The 24900-nt window shown below is 40.8% G+C and overlaps 3 protein-coding genes across 7 annotated transcripts in view; 2 read left to right on the forward strand and 1 right to left on the reverse strand.

Annotated features, from left to right (window-relative positions):
• GLRX2 (glutaredoxin 2) overlaps nt 1-3803 on the forward strand; it is a 23766-nt gene extending 19963 nt beyond the window's left edge. Inside the window, exon 5 of one of the 2 annotated variants that reach the window (XM_010813089.4) lies at nt 2013-3803. The gene's annotated coding sequence lies outside the window, so the exon portion shown is untranslated. Of the gene's footprint in view, nt 1-1263; nt 1422-2012 lie in introns of those variants that run through there. The other variant, NM_001040523.2, reaches the window with a different exon arrangement.
• Nucleotides 1-24231, reverse strand: part of RO60 (Ro60, Y RNA binding protein) — a 25924-nt gene extending 1693 nt beyond the window's left edge. Inside the window, exons 1-8 of the mRNA NM_001206183.1 lie at nt 24093-24231; nt 10169-10767; nt 7703-7923; nt 6949-7095; nt 6208-6345; nt 2558-2674; nt 1667-1780; nt 1246-1392 (exon numbers count right to left, since the gene is read on the reverse strand). Of these exons, the coding sequence (NP_001193112.1) occupies nt 1246-1392; nt 1667-1780; nt 2558-2674; nt 6208-6345; nt 6949-7095; nt 7703-7923; nt 10169-10748 (1464 nt within the window). The 5' untranslated portion in view covers nt 10749-10767; nt 24093-24231. The remainder of the gene's footprint in view (nt 1-1245; nt 1393-1666; nt 1781-2557; nt 2675-6207; nt 6346-6948; nt 7096-7702; nt 7924-10168; nt 10768-24092) is intronic.
• UCHL5 (ubiquitin C-terminal hydrolase L5) overlaps nt 23495-24900 on the forward strand; it is a 42931-nt gene continuing 41525 nt past the window's right edge. The window contains exon 1 of one of the 4 annotated variants that reach the window (XM_024976034.2): nt 23495-24468. In XM_024976034.2, coding sequence (XP_024831802.1) covers nt 23973-24468 — 496 coding nt within the window. In that variant the 5' untranslated portion in view covers nt 23495-23972. 4 annotated transcript variants of the gene reach the window in all.

Below are 24900 nucleotides of genomic sequence, written 5' to 3' on the forward strand. Positions count from 1 at the left end.
TATAACTATAATGTCAGTGTAATAACTTGTTCTCTGCAGCTATGATTTAAGGCTAAAATACTTAAGTTTTTGAGAAAGACTAACAATCACTGAGCGTGCACTATGTCAGATACCATGAGCTCTTTAGACAATTGACCTAATGTTAACTGTTATAACGAGGGCTTCCCTGGTGGCTCTGTGGTAAAGAATCCATTTGCCAATGCAGGCGACAAGGGTTCGATCCCTTGGTGGGGAAGATCCTCTGGAGAAGGAAATGGCAACCCACTCCAGTATTCTTGCCTGGAAAATCCCATGGACAGAGGAGTCTAGAGGACGACAGTCCAAGGAATCACACAACTTAGCGACTAAACAATAACAATTGTTGTAACAACCCTAGAAGGTAAGTAGTACTTTTAACCAACATGGTACATACCACAGCAGTGATATACTATTATGACATGTATCAGTTAAATAATTCACTTGGATCCACAGCTAGTATAAAGAGAAAGACCCAGGACTCAGAACCCAGGCTTCTTGATTCTGAGTTCCATTCTCTCACTTGTTGTCTTAAGCACACATGAGAATCCCCAGAAAGGATTGTTAATACACAGTCCCATCCCCAGAGTTCCTGACTCAGCAGGTCTCCCAGGGGCTCCAGGAACATGCATTTCTAACAAGGTCCCAGGTGATGCTAAGAAAAGGTGCAGGTAGGGAAACCACACTTTGAGAGCCACTGCTCTTCATCGAGTTCTAGTTCTACTTCCAGTCACACCTGCCACAGTTCAAAGGCTCCACATTCTCACCTGACTAGCAGATTCCATACTGGACAGTGCAGATACAGAACAATTCCCTCATTTCACAAAGTTCAACTGCAGAGCACTGATGAGAACTCAGAAATACTCATAACACTTAAAGCACACATTATATTATAGCTTTGCTTTACATTTATGTAGTTCTTAGCAAAACTCAGAAATGATGTTGAATCATTAAAAAGTTTGTGGTTAAATTTAAAAAAAATTTTTATTATTACTGAAAATACTGTTTGCAAAGGATATTAAAATGTGTACATCTGGAACTGGTTGAAATAAATTATATATGTGTACTCAGTATTTCCTCACTCCAAGTACTGTTGAGTCCAGAACTAGTGTCGTATATCTTTTACAAACGTACACAACTACCTTCAGTATTATTTTTTTTTTAAATATATTGACTGTTTTAGAAGTGAATCTTGTTTGGGGTGAGAATGAATATTAGAATTTGCTTTACCTTTCGATATTCCCTCAGAGCGATAGCAGGATGGACACTTCCAGCAAAGGTCTCGTTATCAGTGAATACAATGAAGACATCAGCAGCTGTATTTGTCTTTTGAGCCCAGATCATTGGAAGAGAGCAATCAGTTCCACCTGCTGGGATCTAACTCAGAATAAAAACGTGGTCTTAAATGCTCTCATTGCCATACTGAGATGTCCAAAATAATTAAATACTTAAAAATACTATTTTACACGTTATCATCTTGTTTAGCGCCAATGTATATGCTTTCAGAAAGCTTGTAAAGTATATTTTTTACTTTGTGCTTGTAAGAAAAACTGAGATGTAATTTGTTCTCATATATTAATATCAGGTATGACATCAATACAAAGTTATTATAAAATACATGTTAAGTAAACTACATGAAATAGTTTCTTACCTGACTCATAGCCAGTAAAACTTGTTGTAAGGTCATATCTGTAGTCACTGGACATGGTACCATTTCATCTGAAAAAGCAACTATAGAAGAATCTTTCTCTGTTCGTGTGACAACCTGAAAAATTCAATAGTAGGAATTTTCACTACAGGGGAAACAAATAGTCTTTTAAAGTTCATCTTTAAAAGAAAATATGATGATTTATTTCTGAACTTACTGTGTGTGAAAACTATACAGTAACAGTATAGCTTTCAAAGCACTTTCACAAACTCTTACAAAGAAACTAGTTTTAACAACAATCCTTTAAAGCAAATAGAGTATATGTTATTCTTCTTATTTTATTAAATAGGCAATAAACCCACAGAAGAGAAGCTAAGAAGCTCGCTGATGGTTACTCACTACTGAATCAGGCTAGAACCGAAGTCTCCTATCTGTTATTATTAGTCCTTGATCTTTTAACATCTATATTCGTTAATAATTTCTTTAAGCATTATCTATTTCTTTAAAAATATGAGTAACATTTAATATGTTTTTGTAAAATTAAAAGTTCTACTCTGATTTTTCTTTAGACATGCTTTTTCAATATACCTACAATATCGTATATACCTAAGTATTAAAGTATACATAAGTATGTTTTTGTTGTTGTTCAGTCGCTAAGTTGTATCTGACTCTTTGTAACCCCATGGACTGTAGCCTGACAGGCTCCTCTGTCCATGGGATTTCCCAGGAAAGAATACTGGAATATATAAGTATACTCAAATACATATACAATGACTTAAAGCTTTGCTTAAAACAAGTGAAAATATAATTTTTGATCATATCCAACTTTTTGGTTTTGCACCAGGTAAATATTTTCAGTATGGCAAAATCCTAAATTGCCTTAGGAGTTCTCACCATGCACATTGCTGCAGCTACTGTGCTTGCGTTGAGTACACTACCCAAAACTCTTTGGTCCATAGAACCACTGACATCAATTGCCAGTAAGAAACGCTTTCCAGTTGGCTCAACTGTCTAAAGAGAACACAAAACAATCATTAAAAGCAATCACAGAAACTGTAAATAAATTAAATTTCTAACATACCATATTTACTTAATTTTCATTCAAAGACTAAGATAAAAGGCTTGATTTTTGATTTACCAATCGACAAATATATAGAAATGCTTAGCTTTAACCAGCGGTAAAACAATGAAAATAAGATGGCCTATTTAATAACTTTAGTAGCTAGTAAAGAAGTTACAGTCTTCCTTTTTTTTTTTTAACTTTTCCTCATGAAGTAAACTGGGAATTTCTAGCAAGGAATTTTTTTTGTAGTAAAATATAAACAACATAAAATTTACTTTCTAATAATTTTTAAGTATATAATTCGGTAGCATTAAATACATTCACAATGTATTTTTTATATATATATATATATGTATGTATCGGAGAAGGCAATGGCACCCCACTCCAGTACTCTGGCCTGGAAAATCCCATGGACGGAGGAGCCTGGTAGGCTACAGTCCATGGGGTCGCTGAGTCAGACATGACTGAGCGACTTCCCTTTCACTTTTCACTTTCATGCATTGGAGAAGGAAATGGCAACCCACTCCAGTGTTCTTGCCTGGAGAATCCCAGGGACCGGGGAGCCTATTGGGCTGCCGTCTATGGGGTCGCACAGAGTCGGACACGACTGAAGCAACTTAGCAGCAGCAGCAGCAGCATATGTATGTATGTATGTATATAACCATCATTACTAATTCCAGAACTTTTCATCCCAACAGAAACCCTGTACCCACTGACAATAACTCCTCATTTTTACCCACCTCTAGCCCTAAGAAACTTCTGTTTTACTTTCTACATCTATGAATTTGTGTATTCTGGAAACCTCATGAGTGGAACCACAGGATACTTATCCTTTCCTGTCTGGCTTGTTTTCACCTAGCATAATGTTTTCAAGGTTCATCCCTGCTGTAGCATCTTTCAAGTTCTACTACTTTGTAAGGCTGAATACTCCATTATATGCATATATCATATTTCATTTGTCCATTCATCTCCTGATGAATACTCAGGTTGTATATCATATTTCACTTGTCCATTCATCTGATGAATACTCAGATTGTTCCCACCTTTTGGCTGCTGTGAATAAACCTTCTATCAACATCTGGGTATGAGTACCTATATGAGTTCCAGTTTTCAATTCTTTTGGGTATATACATAGGAGGTGGTATTTTTGGATGGCCAGAGCCATCCAACTAGGTGTGAAGTGGCATTTCACTGTGGTTTTGATTTGCATTTGCCTGATGACTAATGTTGAGCATCTTTGCATGTGCTTAACTGGCCATTTGTTTACCTTCCTTGGAGAAATGTCTGTTCAAGTACTCTGCTCATGTCTTGAATTGGGTTGTTTGTATTTTTACTGTTGAGTTGTAGGAGTTTTATATATATACACACACACATATATGTATATAAATATATATATATATACCCCTGTAAAATAGATGATCTGCAAATATTTTCTCCTTCTCTGCAGATCTTTTCACTCTCTTGACAGTGTCCTTTGATGCACAAAAGGTTTGAGTTTTGATGAAGTCAAAATTTATCTACTTTTCTTTTCCTTTTGTTGTCTGTGCTTTTGATATCACATCTAAGAAGCTACTGCCAAACCCAGGGTCATGAGCTTTTATAATACGTCTTCTTCTAACAGCTGTGTAGTTTTAAGTCTTATCTACAGGTCACTTTGAGTTAATTTTTGTATGTGGTGTAAAGTAATGGTCCAGCTTCACTTTTTTGCATGTGGATATCCAAGCTCCCCAGCACCATTTGTTAAAGACTATGTCTTCTCTCTATTGAATTGTCTTGACACTGTTTATGCCAGTACTACACTGTTTTGATTACTGTAGCTTTGTAGTAACTTTTGAAATCCTAAATTTGGAAGTGTGGGTCTTCCAACTTTGTTTTTTTTTTTCAACATTAGGTTTCCCAATTTGGGTTCCTTTGAGAGTCCATATAAATTTTAGGATGGGGATTTCTGTTTCTGCTAAACATGCCACAGGGATCACACAGAATCTGTAGATTGCTTTGGGTACACCAGCATCTTAACGTTATGAAGTCTTCCAAACTAGGAACACCGGATGTCTTCTCATTTATTTATTTCTTCTTAAATTTCTTTCAGTAGTGTCTTACACCCCATAGTTAAATTTTCTCCAAAGTTTATCATTATTTTTGATGCTGTTGTAAATGGAATGTTTTCTTAATTTTGTTTTTGGACTGTTCATTGCTAGTGTATAGAAATACTACTGATTTTTTCCTGCTGAATTTATATCCTGCAACTCTGCTGAATCCATTTGCTAGATCTAATATTATTTTGTGGAATTTTTTAAAAAAATTCTTTTTGGTCATGCCACGTGGCATGTGGGATCTTAGTTCTCCGATCAGGGATAGAACCTGTGCCCCCTGCAGTGGAAGGGTGGAGTCCTAACTACTAGACTCCAGGGAAATCCTATTTTGTGAATTCTTTATGGTCTTCTCCATGTAAGACCTAATCATCTGAGAACATGATAGTTTTTCTCCCTTTCCAACCTGGACTGAGATTTTCCTGGTGGTTCAGCGGTTAAGATTACACTTATACTGCAGGGGGCATGGGTTCAATCCCTGGTTGAGGAACTAAGATCCTGCATGCTGCAGGAGTGGACAAAACAATTTTTATAATAAAAAAATTTTTAAATGAAAATGAAAACAACCTGGATACATTTTAATATTTCTTCTCCTTTCGTAACTGCTAGAACTTCCAGTAAATGTAAATCAAAGTGGGAAAAGTGGGCATCCTGGTCTTGTTTCTGATCTTAAGGGAAAAGATTTAAATCTTTTACCCCTGAGTATGATGACAGCTGTGGGTTTTTTACACATGACCTTTATCACACTAAGGAAGCTCACTTCCATTCCTGGTTTACTGAGAGTTGTTTTTTTTTTTTAAATCAGAAAGGGTACAAGATTTTGTCAAATGCTTTTTCTGCATCAATTGAGATATCATGTGTTATCTTTTAACATGATGTTATATTACATTGATTTTTCTTATATTGTATGATCCTTGTATGTTGAGGGTGACTCTCACTTGTATACTCTCTTTAGTATGCTGCTGAATTTGGTTGCTAATACTTTGTTCAAGAGCAAGACTTTTTTAAAACCAAAAAGTTTTAACTTATGGCTCTGATATAGAATTTCCATTTGTAAAAAAGATTATTCCCTATCAAGACAGAGGACATCTACTACTGATTAATGAGGAAAACAGGACAGGAGATCAAGTCCCTAGACTCCACAGGAATGCAAATTTTTAAATTTAGTAATTTAAAACATCAAAATTTAATGGTTGATGTCTGGTTGTTGTCCAAAGGTAGAGACAAATACTTTATTCATAAGCTTATGAATATAATCATAATTATATATTCATTTTCACATGAACAGATGAATACCTAATCAAAAATGGTTAAACTACTAATATCATCTTTAAAATGTGTTTCTAAATCCTAATTGGGTTTTTGTTTTCAAACAAAACTCAAACCATTACCTTAAACGTTTTATAAAAAGCGGCATCCAGAGCTTGCAGAATTTCTTCATCGGGGCGCCACTTCAGTTTTCCTCTGAGCCCATGACCTGTCTTATAAGTTTCTAACGCAATTAAAACATGAAATGGATGTATACGAGCCTAGAACATGACAGAGACAGAAAGCGAATGTCAAATTCAAGTGAAAAACAGTAATCATGTCTCTTAGATTTTTGTTATTGTTATTTGTTATTTATAGCTAATAAATTATTTTGTTATTTATAGCTAATAAATTATTTTGTTATTTGTTATTTATAGCTAACAAATCTATTTCATAAAGAGAAAAATGAGGACATATTAAACTTAGATTTCAGAGTCAATGCAATGTGGTATGATAAAAGTCTCAAAACACCTAAAAAATTCCCTGACTCCATTTCCAAAATTTAAGAGCCAGTTGTTTCAATTAGTAGTAGTTAGCAAAGGTAACCAGAGAAGGCAATGGCACCCCACTCCAGTACTCTTGCCTGGAAAATCCCATGGATAGGAGCCTGGTAGGCTGTAGTCCATGGTGTCGCTAAAAGTCGGACACGACTGAGTGACTTCACTTTCACTTTTCACTTTCTTGCATTGGAGAAGGAAATGGCAACCCACTCCAGTGTTCTTGCCTGGAGAATCCCAGGGACGGGGGAGCCTGGTGGACTGCCGTCCATGGGGTCGCACAGAGTCGGACATGACTGAATCGACTTAGCATAGCATAGCACTTACCTTTTTTAACAGTTTTTCATTACACAGCTTTTCACATACTAAAGACACTTCTGAATTTCCTGGTTCAAGCACTGAATTAGCGGTCATCTTTCCCAGATTCCTTAGTAATGCTGTGAGAGGCATTTCTTGTAACAAAGCCTTCCATACCTATTGCAATAAAATAGGTAGAAATAAAAGGAATTAAGGGGAAATGAATACATGTAACACAGACATATCAATTAATAATAGTCTTTAAGGCTTTCTTTTGGGGGTTTGGACCACTTTCTCAATAAAAATTTGTGTGGGTTGGTCAAAGGCTCATGGAACAAAGTAACCTGCTCTTTATTAGAGTAATAAAGTTAAGTACATTATATTTTGTGAAGGAACTGTATATAAGAATTTTATTTATTTAATTAGTGAGGTAAACTAACCAATACATTTTCTGGAATGGAACTAATACTTAAAAATTGCCAACTACAGCTGGGCATTGTGCCCAGGTGTTTTAAATAAATGTTAATTTTAAGATATATTTAAAGTTTTTAGGGAATTCCCTGGCGGTCAAGGGGTTAGCACTTGGCACTTTCACTGACGGGGGCCTAGGTTCAATTCCTGGTCCCCTGGTCAAGGAACTAAGATCCTACAAACCATGCAGTATGGCAAAAAAATTTTTAAGTATTAATATATGTTAAAAGCATTAGCAAAATTTATCCTTTTACTACACAGCCTAAGTTCCTCATGTTTACTCATATGCTGGAATGTATTATAACTTTCTTACCTCTTTAGACTTTAAGTGATTTGTTAGGAGATGTTCCCTAACCAGTCTGTGCTCTTCTATCAGATGAATGACTTCCAGTTCATCTTTTGTGCGCTTCACTTTCTCTACAGCCTCGAGATACTTTAATAGTTTTTCAGCCTCCACAGAAAGTGCTTTTTCTTTATACATTTCATGGACCTCTTTCCAGCCCTTTGTAATATATTTGGTGACAATAGCAAGTCCTTCAACAAAAGAAAGAATTAAAACGGCATGTAGGATTAGCAGGTAAAAAACTGGACATGTTACTGAGAACACCTTATGTGAATGACACATCTAGATACAAAGGAGTTTAAACCAGGATGCTACTTCCCATAATATGACAAACGCACCTAAGGAAATGGAGTCAACTAATTTTTGCCTATCCCATGAGGCTCTGGAGGTAAAACTCTAACCTAATGTGTTTTGAAGTCTAATGACTCCAAAGTCATTTTATTTCAGAGCTTTTTTTGGGGAGGCAATAGCAATGGAACCTTTAGTACACAGTAACTATCTCAGGTCCACATTCTCAATTCACAAATGTACAGATCTACCTCAGTTAATCTCATATTCACTTGCCCCTTTACCTGCTAAATAAACATGCATTTGTAAATTACAGAGATAAGTGAAGTGGACAGGCAGGTAGGTACCTTGTAATTTTTAATAGCTGAGAAAGTATTACAGGCCTAAATAATGTGTCCATTTCTTCTATAATTCCTTTAATAGTTGAAAAAGCTTTGGGTTGGGGGAGTGAGGAAATCTGGATTCTAGCCTATATGCATGTGTGATTATCTAAGGCCTTAGTTTCCACTTCTGTAAAACAGTGGGGGGACATAACTATCAAATTTCAAGGTCTATGGGGGGAAGGTAGGTAAAATAAATAAAAGAGGTCATTGATATAATAGTGGTCATGACTGGAGAATTAAACAATATACCTGACAGATATTTTAGTGAAATAATTGGAAAAAAAAAATTTGGCTTGGTGCTGCTACAGGAATGTATTTTCAATATAAGGTACAATATGGATTTTTAAGTAACACTGGCAAATAATTCATTTTTCCCCCTTAAAATACAGTTCAGGCCAACTAAAATACACCTCTAAGGCAGACTGAGCCTATGTGCTATTTCTGAACTCTAAATAATCTGACTAAAAGTTAATACTCACACGCAGGAACTTCTAAAGAATTGTGACTCTGCTGTCTTACACATCTTAATGTGAAATCTGGAATTCCTGACAGTCCAGTCGTTGGGACTATGTGCTTTCACTGCAGGGGGTATGGATTCAATTCCTCATGGGGGAACCAAGATCCCACAAGCGACATGGTACCCAAATAAATAAATATAACAAGGATGTAATTTCTAATAAAAAATCAAAATATACATGTGTTTATGTATATAAATATTTACAGTAATTTATTGCTTAAATTTCATTTGAAAAAGTTCATTTGTAGTTTTAGAAAAAAGTGGTGAAACAGGAACTATTGAGGAGATTTCATGTATGAAGACATCACCACACAAGACGTGTACGAAGGAGGAGAAGCAACCAACACTGCCCTTTACTTGTGTCAGAAACTGTGTCTAAGTATTCTGATATACACTACCACTGTTAGTCACAATAATTTCAAGGGCTATTCCCTTTCTACCTTTTTTTAATAGATGAAGATACAGAAACTCGGACAGGTTCAGTTACTTGGTTTATGGACACACAGTAATAAGTAGAACTGAAATCTGAACTCCTCTGAGGGGCTGTCATTTCAAGTTTCACCTCTGCTGTAAGAAAAAATGTCAACTTTGCACATGTTCATTTTGTGAGTGTTCACATTCAAAATTAATCCTGTGCAAAAGTTTTTATTTCCCTTCTAAGGACTAAAGAGTCATTGTAGATCCAAATAACTTCTCAAAAGTCTCTTCTCATAGACACAGAAAAACTGCCCCAAGTTACCATGACCTCTGGATGACTGCTTGAAGACAGTCTGTTAAGTTCAGCACTACTTCAGGTAGCCTTTAGGTTTCATGGAATGTATGTCCAAGGACGTGCTTAGTTGCTTAGTTGTGTCCGACTCGACTGTAGGCCACCAGGCTCCTCTGTCCATGGGATTTTCCAGGCTAGAATACTGGAGTGGGTTGCCATTCCCTACTCCAGGGCATCTTCCTGACCCAGGGATTGAACCTGCATCTCCTGCACTGGCTGGTGGATTCTTTACCACTAAGCCACATAGGAAGCCCCAAGATTTAGAATATCAACCTGCAAATCTGTCATTTGATTCTTAATCATTAATGTGTAGGTGTTTAATTCCAGGTTGGCATTAAACATATGAATTAGTCAATCAGTGTCTTGAGACTGAAAGACTATTTCTAGAAAATATTACACAATTGTCTGATGACAAATACAAATTTGCCATTTACTGGATATCTGTACCTCACCTGTCGCCATGAAGATCTCATACTTACCTTCACTGGAAGGTTTAAGATGTGACAATCTTAACAGATCTTTGTGAGACCAGCCGTTTCTTTGTTTGTATTTTGTAACTGCCAGGGCGAGGGCCATGCCACCCTTTTCATTATACCAGTCTGCTACAGCTTTCCGGAGGGCACGACCCCACATGCCACACTTCATGCTTTCCTTCAGATCTTTCTTAAACTGGATAAAAGTAAACAGGTGTGTAGGGATGCGACAAACTTCAGGAACAGCTTTGAAGGCGGCTTGTTTGGTGCTTATGTCAGAACACTGGGAGCAAATGGCGAGGGCAAAGAGCGTGGGTTCCTGCTTTGCGGTTCTGCCTTCTTGACTAAAGGATTTTATTTCCTGTATCACTTCACATCCTCTACCATCTTCAATCAATCTGATTAAAGCTTCGGCATTCTCAAGGCCCAGCTTCTGTTCTTTGATACAGTAAGTCCCACCTTCAGAACCAAAACATAAGAACCGGTGTAGCCGATTCATATCAGTGACTTGCCACACATATCCGCCTTCGGAATTAGCTATCTGCTTCTCATTCAGTGGCTGCATTTGGTTTACAGATTCCTCCATTTTTCTGTCTTTAGGAAGCCTATCAAAAAGCAAAATGTTATTACAAGAAAATAATAGAATTCTGTCTCATGGAAACTACAATTTAACAGAAAAACTTGTAATCACCTTTAAAAATCCAGATGCATTAACAGAATTATCTTGGAATTTTTTTGAAAAATACAAATGCCCAAAGTGAAAGTCGCTCAGTTGTGTCCGACTCTTTGAGACCCAATGGGCTATACAATCCATGGAATTCTCCAGGCCAGAATACTGGAGTGAGTAGCCTATCCCTTCTCCAGGGGATCTTCCCGACCCAGAATCGAAGCGGGGTCTCCTGCATTGCAGGCGGATTCTTTACCAACCGAGCTATGAGGGAAGCCCCACTATCACTATTTTCCCCAGGAAAAAAACCCAAAATTTACAGCTAGATAGAAATGATAAGATTATAAAAAGGAAAACCGTTTATTAATCTAGGCTTATTGAAATCTGCCATGAAATATTTTAATTTAAAAATATTGTTTAAGTAAGTTATGGTATGACGATCAGAAGTGACAGTCAAGAAGTTGCATTTTTGATGTAGTTTGCTGCTGCAGAGTCTGAGCAGGCAGCTAGGGTGGAGTCCAGAGGAGCAGAGGGAGAGGAGAAGGGGTGGGGGCGGGGCAGTAATGGTCTCTGACACAGTGACTGCAGACAAGGTCTTCTTGTGTACCCAACATCTGTTCCTCCCTCCTCTTTTCTAACTATTATCCTCTTTCTGGTAGTCATATCCTTCAGGGGACATTCCCCAGCCCCAAGGGATGAATCTGGATTGCTCTAAACAGTGGTTCTCATAGTCTATGGGCATCAGAATTACTCGAAGTGCTAGTTTAAACATAAAATGATGGGTCCCATTCGCCCCATCCCCTCCTAGTTTCTTTCACAATTCAGAATGTCTGGCTGAGGCCTGAGTTTTGGTACCAGTTATGAGTCCCCAGGTGATGTTCTCAATCCTCTTGCCATGTGACTGGTACAGGTATTGGGCAAGTATCACAGCTCCTGCCAGTGAGACACAATAAATCTGCTGGTAATACTTCGGAGGTCTCCTTCCCTCTTAAAAAGGGGCCTGGACTCTTAAAAAGGCATGTTCTCTAAAAGAAACAAAAGAGCTATATATAGAAAACTATAAAACACTGATGAAAGAAATCAAAGATGACACAAATAGATGGAGAAATATACCATGTTCATGGATTGGAAGAATCAATACAGTGAAAATGAGTATACCCAAGGCAATCTATAGATTCATTGCGATCCTTATCAAGCTACCAATGGTATTTTTCAGAGAACTAGAACAAATACTTCACTATTTGTATGGAAACACCAAAAAACCCTCAAATAGCCAAAGCAATCTTAAGAAAGAAGAATGGAACTGGAGGAATCAACATGCCTGACTTCAGACTATACTACAAAGCTACAGTCATCAAGATAGTATGGTACTGGCACAAAGACAGAAATATAGATCAATGGAACAGAATAGAAAGCCCAGAGATGAATCCACACAACTACAGATGCCTTATCTTCGACAAAGGAGGCAAGAATATACAATGGAGAAAAGACAATCTCTTTAACAAGTGGTGCTGGGAAAACTGGTCAACCACCTGTAAAAGAAAGAAACTACAAAACGTTCTAATACCAAACACAAAAATTAACTCAAAATGGATTAAAGATCTAAATGTAAGACCAGAAACTATAAACTCCTAGAGGAAAATATAGACAAAACACTCTCTGACATAAACCACAGCAAGTCCTCTATGACCCACCTCCCAGAGTAATGGAAATAAAAGCAAAAATAAACAAATGGGACCTAATTAAACTTAAAAGCTTTTGCACAACAAAGAAAACTATAAGTCAGCCTTCAGATGGGAGAAAATAATGCCAAATGAAGCAACTGACAAAAAATTCATCTCTAAAATATACAAGTAGCTCATGCAGCTCAATACCAGGAAAATAAACAACCCAATCAAAAAATGGGCCAAAGAACTAAACAGACATTTCTCCAAAGAAGACATACAGATGGCTCACACACACATGAAAAGATGCTAAACATCACTCATTATCAGAGAAATGCCTATCAAAACCACAATGAGGTACCATCTCATGCCAGTCAGAAGGGTTGCTATCAAAGTCTACAAATAATAAATGCTGGAGAGGGTGTGGAGAAAAGGAAACCTTCTTACACTGATGGTGGGAATGCAAACTAGTGCAGCCACTATGGAGAACAGTGTAGAGATTCCTTTAAAAACTGGAACAGAACTGCCATACGACCCAGCAATCCCACTGCTGGGCATATACACTGAGGAAACCAGAACTGAAAGAGACACATGTGCCCCAATGTTCATCATAGCACTGTTTACAATAACCAGGACATGGAAGCAACCTAGATGTCCATCAGCAGACGAATGGATAAGAAAACTGTGGTACACACACACAATGGAATATTCAGTTCAGTTTAGGTGCTCAGTCGTATCCGACTCTTTGCAACTCCATGAACTGCAGCACGCCAGGCCTCCCTGTCCATCACCAACTCCCGGAGTTCACTCAAACTCACGTCCATCGAGTCAGTGATGCCATCCAGCCATCTCATCCTCTGTCGTCCCCTTCTCCTCCTGCCCCCAATCCCTCCCAGCATCAAAGTCTTTTCCAATGAGTCAGCTCTTCTCATGAGGTGGCCAAAGTACTGGAGTTTCAGCTTTAGCATCATTCCTTTCAAAGAACACCTAGGGCTAATCTCCTTTAGAATGGACTGGTTGGATCTCCTTGCAGTCCAAGGGACTCTCAAGAGTCTTCTCCAACACCACAGTTCAAAAGCATCAATTCTTTGGCGCTCAGCCTTCTTCACAGTCCAACTCTCACATCCATACATGACCACAGGAAAAACCATAGCCTTGACTAGACGAACCTTTGTTGGCAAAGTAATGTCTCTGCTTTTGAATATGCTATCTAGGTTGGACATAACTTTCCTTCCAAGGAGTAAGCTCAGCTATTAAAAAGCGCATTTGAGTCAGTTCTAATGAGGTGGATGAAACTGGAGCCTATTATATAGAATGAAGTAAGTCAGAAAGAAAAACACCAACACGATATATTAATGCATATATGTGGAATTTAGAAAGACAGCAATGATGACCCTATGTGCAAGACAGCAAAAGAGACACAGATATAAAGAACAGACTTTTGGATTCTGTGGGAGAAGCCAAGGGTGGGATGATTTGAGACAATAGCATTGAAACATGTATATTACCATATGTGAAACAGACGACCAGTCCAAGCTCGATGCATGAAACAGGGCACTCAAAGCCGGTGCACTGCGACAACCCAGAGGGATGGGATGAGAAGGGAGGTGGGACACATGTACTCCTGTGACTGATTCATGTCAATGTATGGCAAAACCCACAATATTGTAAAGTAAATACAAGTAAATCCAATTAAAATAAATTAATAAAAAAAGGAAAATAAAAAAGGCATGCTCTTTCTGCTTTGAGATACTCATTTGCAGCACATGATGCCTGAAGTGGTGTCCGCTATCTTGAATCATGGGGGAGCCAGTTTAAGATGACATACAAATAAGGATGGCAGAGCCAGAAAAGATTTAAAAAAAAAAAAAAAAAAGAGCCTAGGCCATTGATACTATCAAGTTACCTGGAACTTAGAAATGTATTAATATATCATAGTGTGTTAGTGTTAGCTGCTTAGTTGTGTCTGACTCTTTGCAACCCCATGGACCATAGCCCACCAGGCTCCTCTATTCATGGGATTTTTCCAGGCAAGAATACTGGAGTGGGTTCCCATTTCCTTCTCCAGGGGATCTTCCCAACCCAGGAATCAAACCTAGGTCTCCTGCATTGCAGGCAGATTCTTTACTCTCTGAGCCACCGGGGAAGCCTAATGTATCTTTACTGTTTAAATTGTTGATAGGTTTTCTGTTACCTGTAGCTGAGAGCATTCTGATTAACATCCTGATCAACAGTGCTCATTTAGTTTGTGTCATCTGTAACTACCCACTTTTTCCTCCTTCCATTATCTCTAAAGCCACTAGAACTGACTGACTGGCAGCAGTATCACTTTTTATCTTCCTAATAGAGTAACCACAATCATCCACTGCTTTCCACTGCTGTTCTCTCTACAAGTGTTTACTCTCAGGTCTCCTGCCTGCACCACTACAGTGCACTGGGCTTCTCCCCATGGCCAACACCACAGTGACACAGCCAACAAAATCCTCAACCAGCATTTACTACATACTATGTGTAAGGCATGAAGGAAATTTCTGTTCCATTAAAAATAAGATTTTCAAAACTTTTCCTGCCCTCAGGGAAATCAGTCTGTATGATGTGGTAGAAATTTATTTATACCTCAATTTATATACAATTATGCACAACTTTATATCCAATTGATAAAGCACTTGTAATCAAGTGCTTTAATAGAAAAGTGAATAAACAGAGGAGGATAAACTAATGCTGTCTCAATAATCCAAGAAGGCTGAAAAACTGGTATATAAAGTTTGGGGAATGCATTCCAGTAAGGGGTATCTGTAATCTTGCTCTGTGTCTTTAAAGTTTAGAAAAGGAAGTAAGAATACTGCAAAGCAATGTTGACAAGTAAGGCAGTAAAATAAAGCAAAAGAAAAAAAATTTTGAAGATGATAAAAGCTTGAGCATGTTTATATACTGTAGGGAAGGCTAAAGATAGAATCCTGGTGAATATCAACAATTAAAAGCTAAGGACAAAAGGGTCCTTTGAAGGAGAAATAGGAGAGGCCCACAGACTTTAAATCAAGAGGAAGTGATTATCATAGATCATAACAGAGAATTTCACGGAGTGAATGGCTGGTAATGTCAAACACTTGGTAATCAAGTAAATAAGGCTGAAATTGGCAACAGGAATGCTGAAGAGAGGCAATCGCAGCAAGAAACAGCTGGATTCCAGTGAGGTGAAGAGGGCACACAGCAAGGAAGAGCCTTCACGGGTAAATGCTCTTTTATAGAAGGAAAGTTATAAAGGCAAGAGAAAAGCGAAGGTGGGACATAGAGGAAAAATCTTTTCACCTTTTCAGATGAGAGGACAGGAGGCTGAGGTTGGAAGTTTAATTTGGACAGTTGAAGGCAGTGGAGGAAGGGTGTTTAGTGAGGCAATGAGATCCCTGAAAGCTGCTCAGAGCATCCACGTGGAGACTGGCCTTGACAGCAAAAGAGCTATCCCTTTCCCTAAGGGTGATGGGGACGGGTAAGGGCCCCTCTGAGGGAGAAAGAGAAACAAGGAAATGACTGCGTTCCCAGTGGGGAAGTAAGTCTGGTGACTAGGACTGGGTCTCAGAGCGGGGAACACACAGTGCTTGGGAGAAGGTAGGTAAGGAGTAAATGGGAGAAAGCCTCACGTTCTGAATATAACTGAGGGGGACAGAGATTTGGATTGTGTGGAAATAGCAGTGTCAGTATTTCAATACGGCTCTGATACAAAGAAGATCAGCTCTGGGATTTCTTTGGAAGGACTGATGCTGAAGCTGAAACTCCAGTACATTGGCTACCTCATGCAAAGAGTTGACTCATTGGAAAAGACTGATGCTGGGAGGGATTGGGGGCAGGAGGAGAAGGGGATGACAGAGGATGAGATGGCTGGATGGGATCACTGACTCGATGGACATGAGTCTAAGTGAACTCCGGGAGTTGGTGATGGACAGGGAGGCCTGGTGTGCTGTGATTCATGGAGTCCCAAAGAGTCAGACACGACTTAGCAACTGAACTGAACTGAACTGATACAAAGTAGTGAATGTCAGGGCAGGCCTCGGCCTCAAGTGGTGTCCTCAGGTGGTGTCGGAGAGGCGGTGGTCATATTCTATCAGTCACTGGGGACTGATTTACAGTGACTGAGAGCAGCACAGGCTGAAACTCCTGGTGTAGTGGATGGTGCTTTTTCTATGTATTCTTAACCTCTTTTCAGCATGGCATTTACCTCTTCTTTTCAATCCAAAAAGACTAACTGCCTTCTCAAAGACTGATAACATTAATCACTAATTCTAGTAGAAATTATTATTTTGATTTTTATACTGCATTTGACATTACTGGCCTCTCCTTTAGATTTTACAAAAACTCTCTCTGGTGTTACTTCAACCAGGCCATTCTTGCTTACTAGTTATGTTTGTTGGATGAGTGTGAAATGACATTCAATTATCAGATTATACTACTACCCCAGCTTTCCTGCACCAAGGTCCCGGTGGTGAGTCCAAGGTCCCAGTATAAACCTAAAACCCCCTCCTTTCCAAGTTTTCCCTTGTATTATATTCTTTGTGACACACCCAGCTAACATAATGGTTCCCTTGAGAGTGGGGACCAGGTCTTACTTGTGTATCACTCCTCTAGAATATCATTTTTAAATAATTACTAATATATATTTAAGAATAACTAAGCAGGGCTTTCCTGGTAGTTCAGCTGGTAAAGAATCTGCCTACAATGCAGGAGAACCCAGTTTGATTCCTGGGTTGGGAATGTCCCCTAGTGGAGGGCATGCTAAACCACTCTAGTATTCTTGCCTGGAGAATCCCTATGGACAGAAGAGCCTGGTGGGCTACAGTCCATGGGGTCACAAAGGGTTGGACATGACTGAGCAACTAAGCACAGGACAGCACCAGTAACATTAAAGTTGATTTCTCTGAACCATTTACCTAAGTATTATGCATGACTTGCTTTTCTTTCCTGTAACATTTACTTTAAAAATAAGTCTCAATGCATACAATTAAAAACATAATTCTTTAACATAAATTCTGTAATCAGAATAAAATAATAAATGTACTATATGCAGGTAACAGAAATACAGTTAAGAAAAATAAAACATGAAAAAGTTACAAAGTAATGAGTTCTGAGTAAAATAGTCATCTGAGGATAGTATTTCTCTGTAAATTCTTCTAATATGTTTAATATTAGGTATTCAAGTATCTTTTGTACACCAAGCAGCAAAATGAACTTTAATTCTAGGGAAGATGCCTGAAAAAGAAATGTAATTTTTATAATTCCTATTATAAGAAATGAAATTACTTATTCATAGCTGTACCAATGGAATCTTCCCTTAAGTCTTACATTAATGACAACTCTGACCATGTATCTTTTCAATATTTCTGCAAGAGAAACTGTTCACTTTTTTCATATGCTTCTGTGAAAGTACTTTCCAGGATGCAACATAAAACATTAACAGCTATGGTACATGTCTACTTGCTTGTGTAGATATACCAGAGTCAGAATGTTTGGCAGCATATTCCAAGCTACTCTGTCACTGAACCTGCAATAGAAATTAACTTTAAAATTGGCTAGGTGGAGACCAGTCCTGGGTGTTCATTGGAAGGACTGATGCTGAGGCTGAAACTCCAATACTTTGGCCACCTGATGCAAAGAGTTGACTCATTGGAAAAGATCCTCATGCTGGGAGGGATTGGGGGCAGGAGGAGAAGGGGACGACAGAGGATGAGATGGCTGGATGGCATCACTGACTCGACGGACGTGAGTCTCAGTGAACTCCGGGAGTTGGTGATGGACAGGGAGGCCTGGCGTGCTACAATTCTTGGGGTTGCAGAGTCAGATATGACTGAGCGACTGGACTGAACTGAACTGCGGTGATAAAACACAGTGGTATAATAATATTTGGTTTTTGTGGGAGGTACGGACTACTGGGGGGAGGGGCTTCCCAGGTGGTGATAGTGATAAAGAACAAGCCTACCACCAATGCAGAAGGTTTGAGACCTGGGTTCAATCCCTGGAGAATCCCATGGACAGAGGAGCCTGGAAGGCTACAGCCCATAAAGTGGAAAAGAGTCGGACAAGACTGAAGCAACTCAGCACACACGCAGACTTCTGGGTATAAGACAGGCTACAATGATGTATTGTACAACACCGGGAATATAGCTAATATTTTGTAACAACTATAAACGGACTGTAACCTTTAAAAGTATTAGACTATCTGGTTTTTGTCCATGAGTCTCAAAAGGCTTCAAAAACCACTTGGGGTTTATATTAAAAAAAAAAAAAAAAACACCTCAAAAATATACATGCATCCAATGTTCACAGCAGCGTTATTTACAATTGCCAAGGTATGGAAGCAACCTAAGTGTCCATCAACAGATGAATGAATAAATAACATGTGGTGTATGTATATACAATGGAATACAACTCAGTCATAAACCATAAAAAGGAATGAAAATTTGCCATTTTCAGCAACATGGGTGGACTTGGAGGGCATTATGCTACATGAAGTAAGACAAAGACAAATATTGTATGGTATCACTTATGTGGACTCTAAAAAATACAACAAACTAGTGAATGAAGAAACAATAAACAGGTTCACAGATATGAAGAATAAACTAGTGGTTACCAGTGGGGGGAGAGAAGGGGAGAGGCACAATACAGGTATAAAGGATGTATAAAGAGAATTATTATGAGATTATATGAAATCATGTGTGTGAAACTTAAAAATTGTAAAGCGGCATAGAATTTAAAGAATCTTTTATTCAAAACAATGTTAACAACAACAAAAAAAACCTTGCAATATCCTGATTGATGGGTGTCTTTGTTATGCTAATGAGAGGGCTCTTTCTAGGCCTTTGGATTGCTTCCAGATAGGATCACCATAAAGACCAACAGTCTGATTAGAAGGCTGGAACTCTGGACCAGATCATCCTCCCAGGAGGAGGGCGGCAGAACACTGGGCTCAACCATGTGGTCAATGAATTCATCAATCCTGCTTACTTATAAGACCGCCATACACAAACTGCAGACCCCCAACTTCAGCACAGAGTCCAAGTCAGTACTGGTGGGGTGCCGTGCCAGGACTGCACCAACAGAAGGGATCCTGCTGCTGCCTCCAGACTGGCCTGGGCGTGTCCTCCATTTGGCTGTTTGAACTGCATCCTTTTAAATAAAACTGTAATCGTAAGGCTGGTGCTTTCAGGGAGTTGAGTCATCCAGGTGAACTACTGACCCTGAGAGGGTTGCGGGACGCCCACCTGGGCAGGCAGAAGTGTGGGGAGACTGGGGCCCTCCCAGAAGCTGCTATCTGAAGGAAGGGCAATCTGTTGGGAGTTCTGCCCTTTAACTTGGGAGATCTGATGGAACCGTACTCTGGAATGGAACTGAGGTGAAATGAATGTAAGGCACTGAGGTGACATCAGAGACTTGATCTCAAAACACAGACACCAAAGGCATAAGTGACAAAAGGAAAAAGGACAGGCTTGCATCAAAATTTAAAACTGTTTCAAAAGATACCACAAAGAAAGCAGAGAGACATCCCAGAGAAAGGGGGAAAACACTTGCAAATCATACATGATAAGGAATTTGTGTCTATAATATAGAGGGCATTCATAACTACATGATAAAATGATAAACGCCCCAATTAAAAAACAGGCTAAGAGTCTATATAGGTGTTTCTTCAAAGAAGATATACAAATGGCCAACACACACAAAAAATGCTGAGTATCACTGGTCATCAGCAAATAAAAACTGCAATGAGATATCATTTCACATGTACCAGAATGGCTACAATCAAAAGGACAATAATAAGCAGCATTGTGAGGATATGGAGAAATTAGAACCTTCATACCCCGCTGGTGGAATGTAGAATGTTGGATCATATGATATCTCTATATTTAACCTTTCGTGGGATTGCTAGATTCCTCTCTAAAGTGTAAGGGGTTTCTTTTTGGGGATGATGAAAATGTTCTGAAATTAGATAGTGGTAACGATTACACAACTGTGTGTGTGTGTGTGACAACTCTGAATATACTAAAACTCCTTGAATGGGATGTGTGAAGTCTATCTCAGAAATGTTATTTAAAAATTTTTTTTAAATTGACTAGGCAAAATATATTTGCGAAGTTATTTAAAAAGATAAGCATTCAAATGATATTTAACCCTACTTTTTTTATATTTGTCTTTAGAAAGCAATTTGAGATACACACAGACATATATATATATATGTGTGTGTGTGTGTGTGTTGTTGTTTAATTGCTAAGTCATGACCTACTCTTTTGTGATGCCATGGACTGTAGCATGCTAGGCTCCTCTGTCCATGGGATTTCCCAGCCAAGAATACTGGAATGTATTGCCATTTCCTTCTCCAGGGGATCTTCCTCATCCAGGGATTGAGCCCATGTCTCCTGTATTGGCAGGCGGATTCTTTACCACTGAACCACCTGGGAAGCCCATATGTGTGTGTGTGTGTGTGTGTGTATGTGTGTCTATATATATATAAAAATATATATGTGTGTGTGTGTGTGTATGATGAGATGCGTGGATGGCATCACTGACTTGATGGACATGAGTTTGAGCAAGTTCCAGGAGTTGGTGATGGACAGGGAAGCCTGGAGAGCTGCAGTCCATGGGGCTGCAAAAGAGTTGGACACGATTGAGAGGCTAAACTGATATATAAACACATATGTGTATTTATATATATATATATATACACACACACATACATATGCTGCTGCTGCTAAGTCACTTCAGTCGTGTCCGACTCTGTGCGACCCCATAGACGGCAGCCCACCAGGCTCCCCCGTCCCTGGGATTCTCCAGGCAAGAACACTCAAGTGGGTTGCCATTTCCTTCTCCAATGCAGGAAAGTGAAGAGTGAAAGTGAAGTCGCTCAGTCATGTCCGACTCTTCGCGACCCCATGGACTGCAGCCCACCAGGCTCTTCTGTCCATGGGATTTTCCACCAAGAGTACTGGAGTGGGGTGCCATTGCCTTCTCCACACATACATATATAGGACCTTAATTTCTTCCTTCCCCAACTGCTTTCATCGCCCTTCTCAAAGCTTAAGCTCCAGTGTCAGTGGTTTAGAAGGCAGTTGGGGAGTGAGTTAGGTCAGAGCCTGGTCATCAGTTAATCCACTCCTGAACATCCAAGTGTTATAAATCCAGATTAACAAAGACAGTTAATTCTTCTTTCAGCTGGACTGACATACCCAGTATTCTTAAAGCACACCCCTCCAAAGAAATTTAATACAGCTTAAGTTTTATTAAACTTCTATAAATTAAAATTTGGGGAAGCAATCAAACAAATCACAATGTTACTGAAAGCACAGCCACATTTTGAAATTGGTTGTGGTTCTCTTTTTCCTAATTTTAAATGCAAAATCAGTGAATGCTAGTAATACACAGTATGTAATAGCATTTATTTCTGCTTCTCATTCACTGGAACTAGAACAACTATTGAAGCTGAAGCTCCAACACTTTGGCCACCTGATGCGAAGAGCTGACTCACTGGAAAAGACCCTGATGCTGGGAAAGATTGAAGGCAGGAGAAAGGGATGACAGAGGATGAGATGGTTGACATCACTGACTCAATGGACATGAGTCTGAGCAAACTCCAAGAGACGGTGAAGGACAGGGAAGCCTGGTGTGCTGCAGTCCATGGGGTTACAAAGAGTCAGACAAGAACAACTATAGTACCTTTTAACAATGCTAATACATGATTTCTAAGCATTCCTACATTTTTCTTAAAAGTACACATCTAAGTATCTTTCCAAAGTCTCTTGATCATTTGTTACTTGAAAAGGCTCCCTTTCATCCCAAGAGGTCAAACAAGTTTGTAGCTTACTCCTTTTTAAATGAAGTCAAAACTGACTTACACCTATGAGAGAGAGCAAGATAGTTTGGAAAAGAGAGAATACTGCAAAACCTGGGGCCACACGTTCAGATAACTGTATCACTCAGACTGGTAATGGACATGAGTGGATCAAGTCAAGTGTGATGTAATAAAAAGCAGTAAACAGTAGGAGACATAACAGCATGATATCCTGAAGGCACGCCCTTTCAGCCAACTGGTCAACATGTAGTAAGGGCCTTGTAATTCCAGATCCTCTCATTTTGCCCAAAGACCCAGAAATCTGGATTTTTATGTGAACTCTTAGGATTAAATCTTAACAATATAACTAAGGAAATTTAACCTCCATCCCTTTTCTGATTACTTATAGGTTCTGTCAAGGGCTAATTTTCAGTTTGGTCTCTACAACAGGCACCACGTTGAGCAGAGTGAGTATCAAATGTTAGTTTTGCTGTATTTACTTAGCACAGAAGTTCTAAGTTCTATTGCAAGTTCACAGCAATCCTGCAGATTAAAAAGTAACACAAATTACTGCAAACAGCCCTGGGGTCTGATGACACTCATTCTAGGTGTCATAAGGAAATAAGCCTAGACTCCTCGCCTCACAAACTTTCCCATTTAAGTATACTTAGCAGAACTCCCAGGGACGGGGGAGCCTGGTGGCTGCCGTCTATGGGGTCGCACAGAGTCGGACACGACTGAAGCCACTTAGCAGCAGCAGCAGCAGAACTCCGCCCCCCTCCCCCCACCAGCTTGAGGACAGTCTTTCAGGTATAAACTCCCAAGAAAGATTCCCCCCCAAAATTTTAAATCTAACACCTGACACAAACTTGGGCTTCTACTCCATAATACAACCATGTCTGTCTTAATATTAAAGCTGTCCCGCTGTTTCTCAATAAAATATATCACGTTTATTTTGTGGCTTCACACAACCCTGTAGGACAAAGTTCCCTTATTCCAGGTCCACCAAGCTGAGAAGCAAAGAATCAGAGTTTTACCAAGTAAAGCTTTTTTTTCCCCCTTGAAAGTCAAGGGCCTCTCCTGGAACTCAGAGATTCAGGGAGTGATGCATAATTAATACCACCCTTAAACACTTTATCTTAACATCAGTATTCTGCAAGGGCTTGGTGAAGAAGGGCTGTTTCGTGATTTAGTGAAGACAGCCATTTTTGGTCCAACGCATCTTTTAGTCTTAGGACCATTATACATGTTTTCAGATTTAAGACACTATATTTTTCAACCTCCTGTGCCTTGGAGGCATCGCACAGCACTTGTCTATCACCCCCCGATGGACGACAGGACGGATTCTTCTCCTCTCCCTCGTCATTCCCTCCAGCACAAACTCGTCCTGGGTCTTCTCACAAAGATCCTTCTCCTCAAAGCCTGCAGGCTGGGCAACGCCTCTCGGCGCAGCAGCGGCGGGAGGAGGAAGGAAGAGGAGGAGGAAGAAAGCGGGTCCTCGGGACGTCGGTCGGCAGGAAGCTCCGCAAGCAGCACCGGGAGGGGTCCCGGTCTTCCGGAAGGGTCCGGGCCAGCGAGGAGGCTCAAGGAGCAGCCGGTTCCGCTCCCCCCACCCCCGAGACGGGCAGAGCCCCGAGGAGGGGCGGGAGGAAGTCTGATCCGGCCGCGGAGATGCGGGGCGAAAGCCACGAAGGACCGGCCGGACCCTGCGCGTCCCCCCCAACCCCGCCCCCCGCGCCGCTCAGACCGCACAAAGGGCCGCAGCCACCCGGCCGCCCGTGGTTCCCTCACCTGTGCCCGGCGGCCAAGCCTCCAAAGCCGCCGCGCCACCGGGAGAAGTGCTGTGCGGCAACGCGCCGCCACCGTAAGACGACGACGCACGGCGGCCTGACGCGCGACGACTGCTCTGGGGCCGCCGCCGGGGCCTCGGGGTTCGGCTCCCGGGCGCGAGCCCCGCCCCCCGGCCGCGCCCCGCCCCTGCCCCAGACCGGCGAGGGGCCCGGATGTTCTCTCCTCAGGGGCCCCAGGCCCCGCCCTTTCTCGGATTTTGCCCAGACCGCCCGCCCCCTACCCCTTCCGAATCCGCTCCTGGTCCAGCGCGGCCCAGGGAGAGTCTCGCCCGCTCCCGGGTGGCTAGAGCGTCCGCCCGCGCTCTGTCGCGCTCCAGGTGACGGCGCCGCGGAGGCTGTCGGGAAGTAGGCGGGGTGACGTGTGGTGGACGAGCCCGCGGCGGGTTTGCCGAGCTCAGTGGCCGGCGGTGGCAGGAGCGAGGGCCCGGGGCGCCCGGAGCCGGAGGTGGAGCGGGGCGGCGCGCGGCCGGGGCCATGACGGGCAATGCCGGGGAGTGGTGCCTCATGGAGAGCGACCCCGGGGTCTTCACCGAGCTCATTAAAGGATTTGGTGAGAGCCAAGGGGGCCGTCCTGGGCCGGTGGCGGGTTACGGGAGGAGGCCGGAGCTGGTCACGAGCGCTTCTCTGCGGCTCCGGCCGCCTGGCGTCTGAAAGGAGGCGACTCCCGAATCCTGAAGTCGGGGAGAGGCGGGGGAAAGGCAGGGCTTCAGTGCCGGCAAGTCGCGTTTCCGTGGCGATCTGAGAGCCAC

This window comes from Bos taurus, chromosome 16 (genome assembly GCF_002263795.3).
Source record: "Bos taurus isolate L1 Dominette 01449 registration number 42190680 breed Hereford chromosome 16, ARS-UCD2.0, whole genome shotgun sequence".
Classification (NCBI taxonomy): Eukaryota; Metazoa; Chordata; class Mammalia; order Artiodactyla; family Bovidae; genus Bos; species Bos taurus.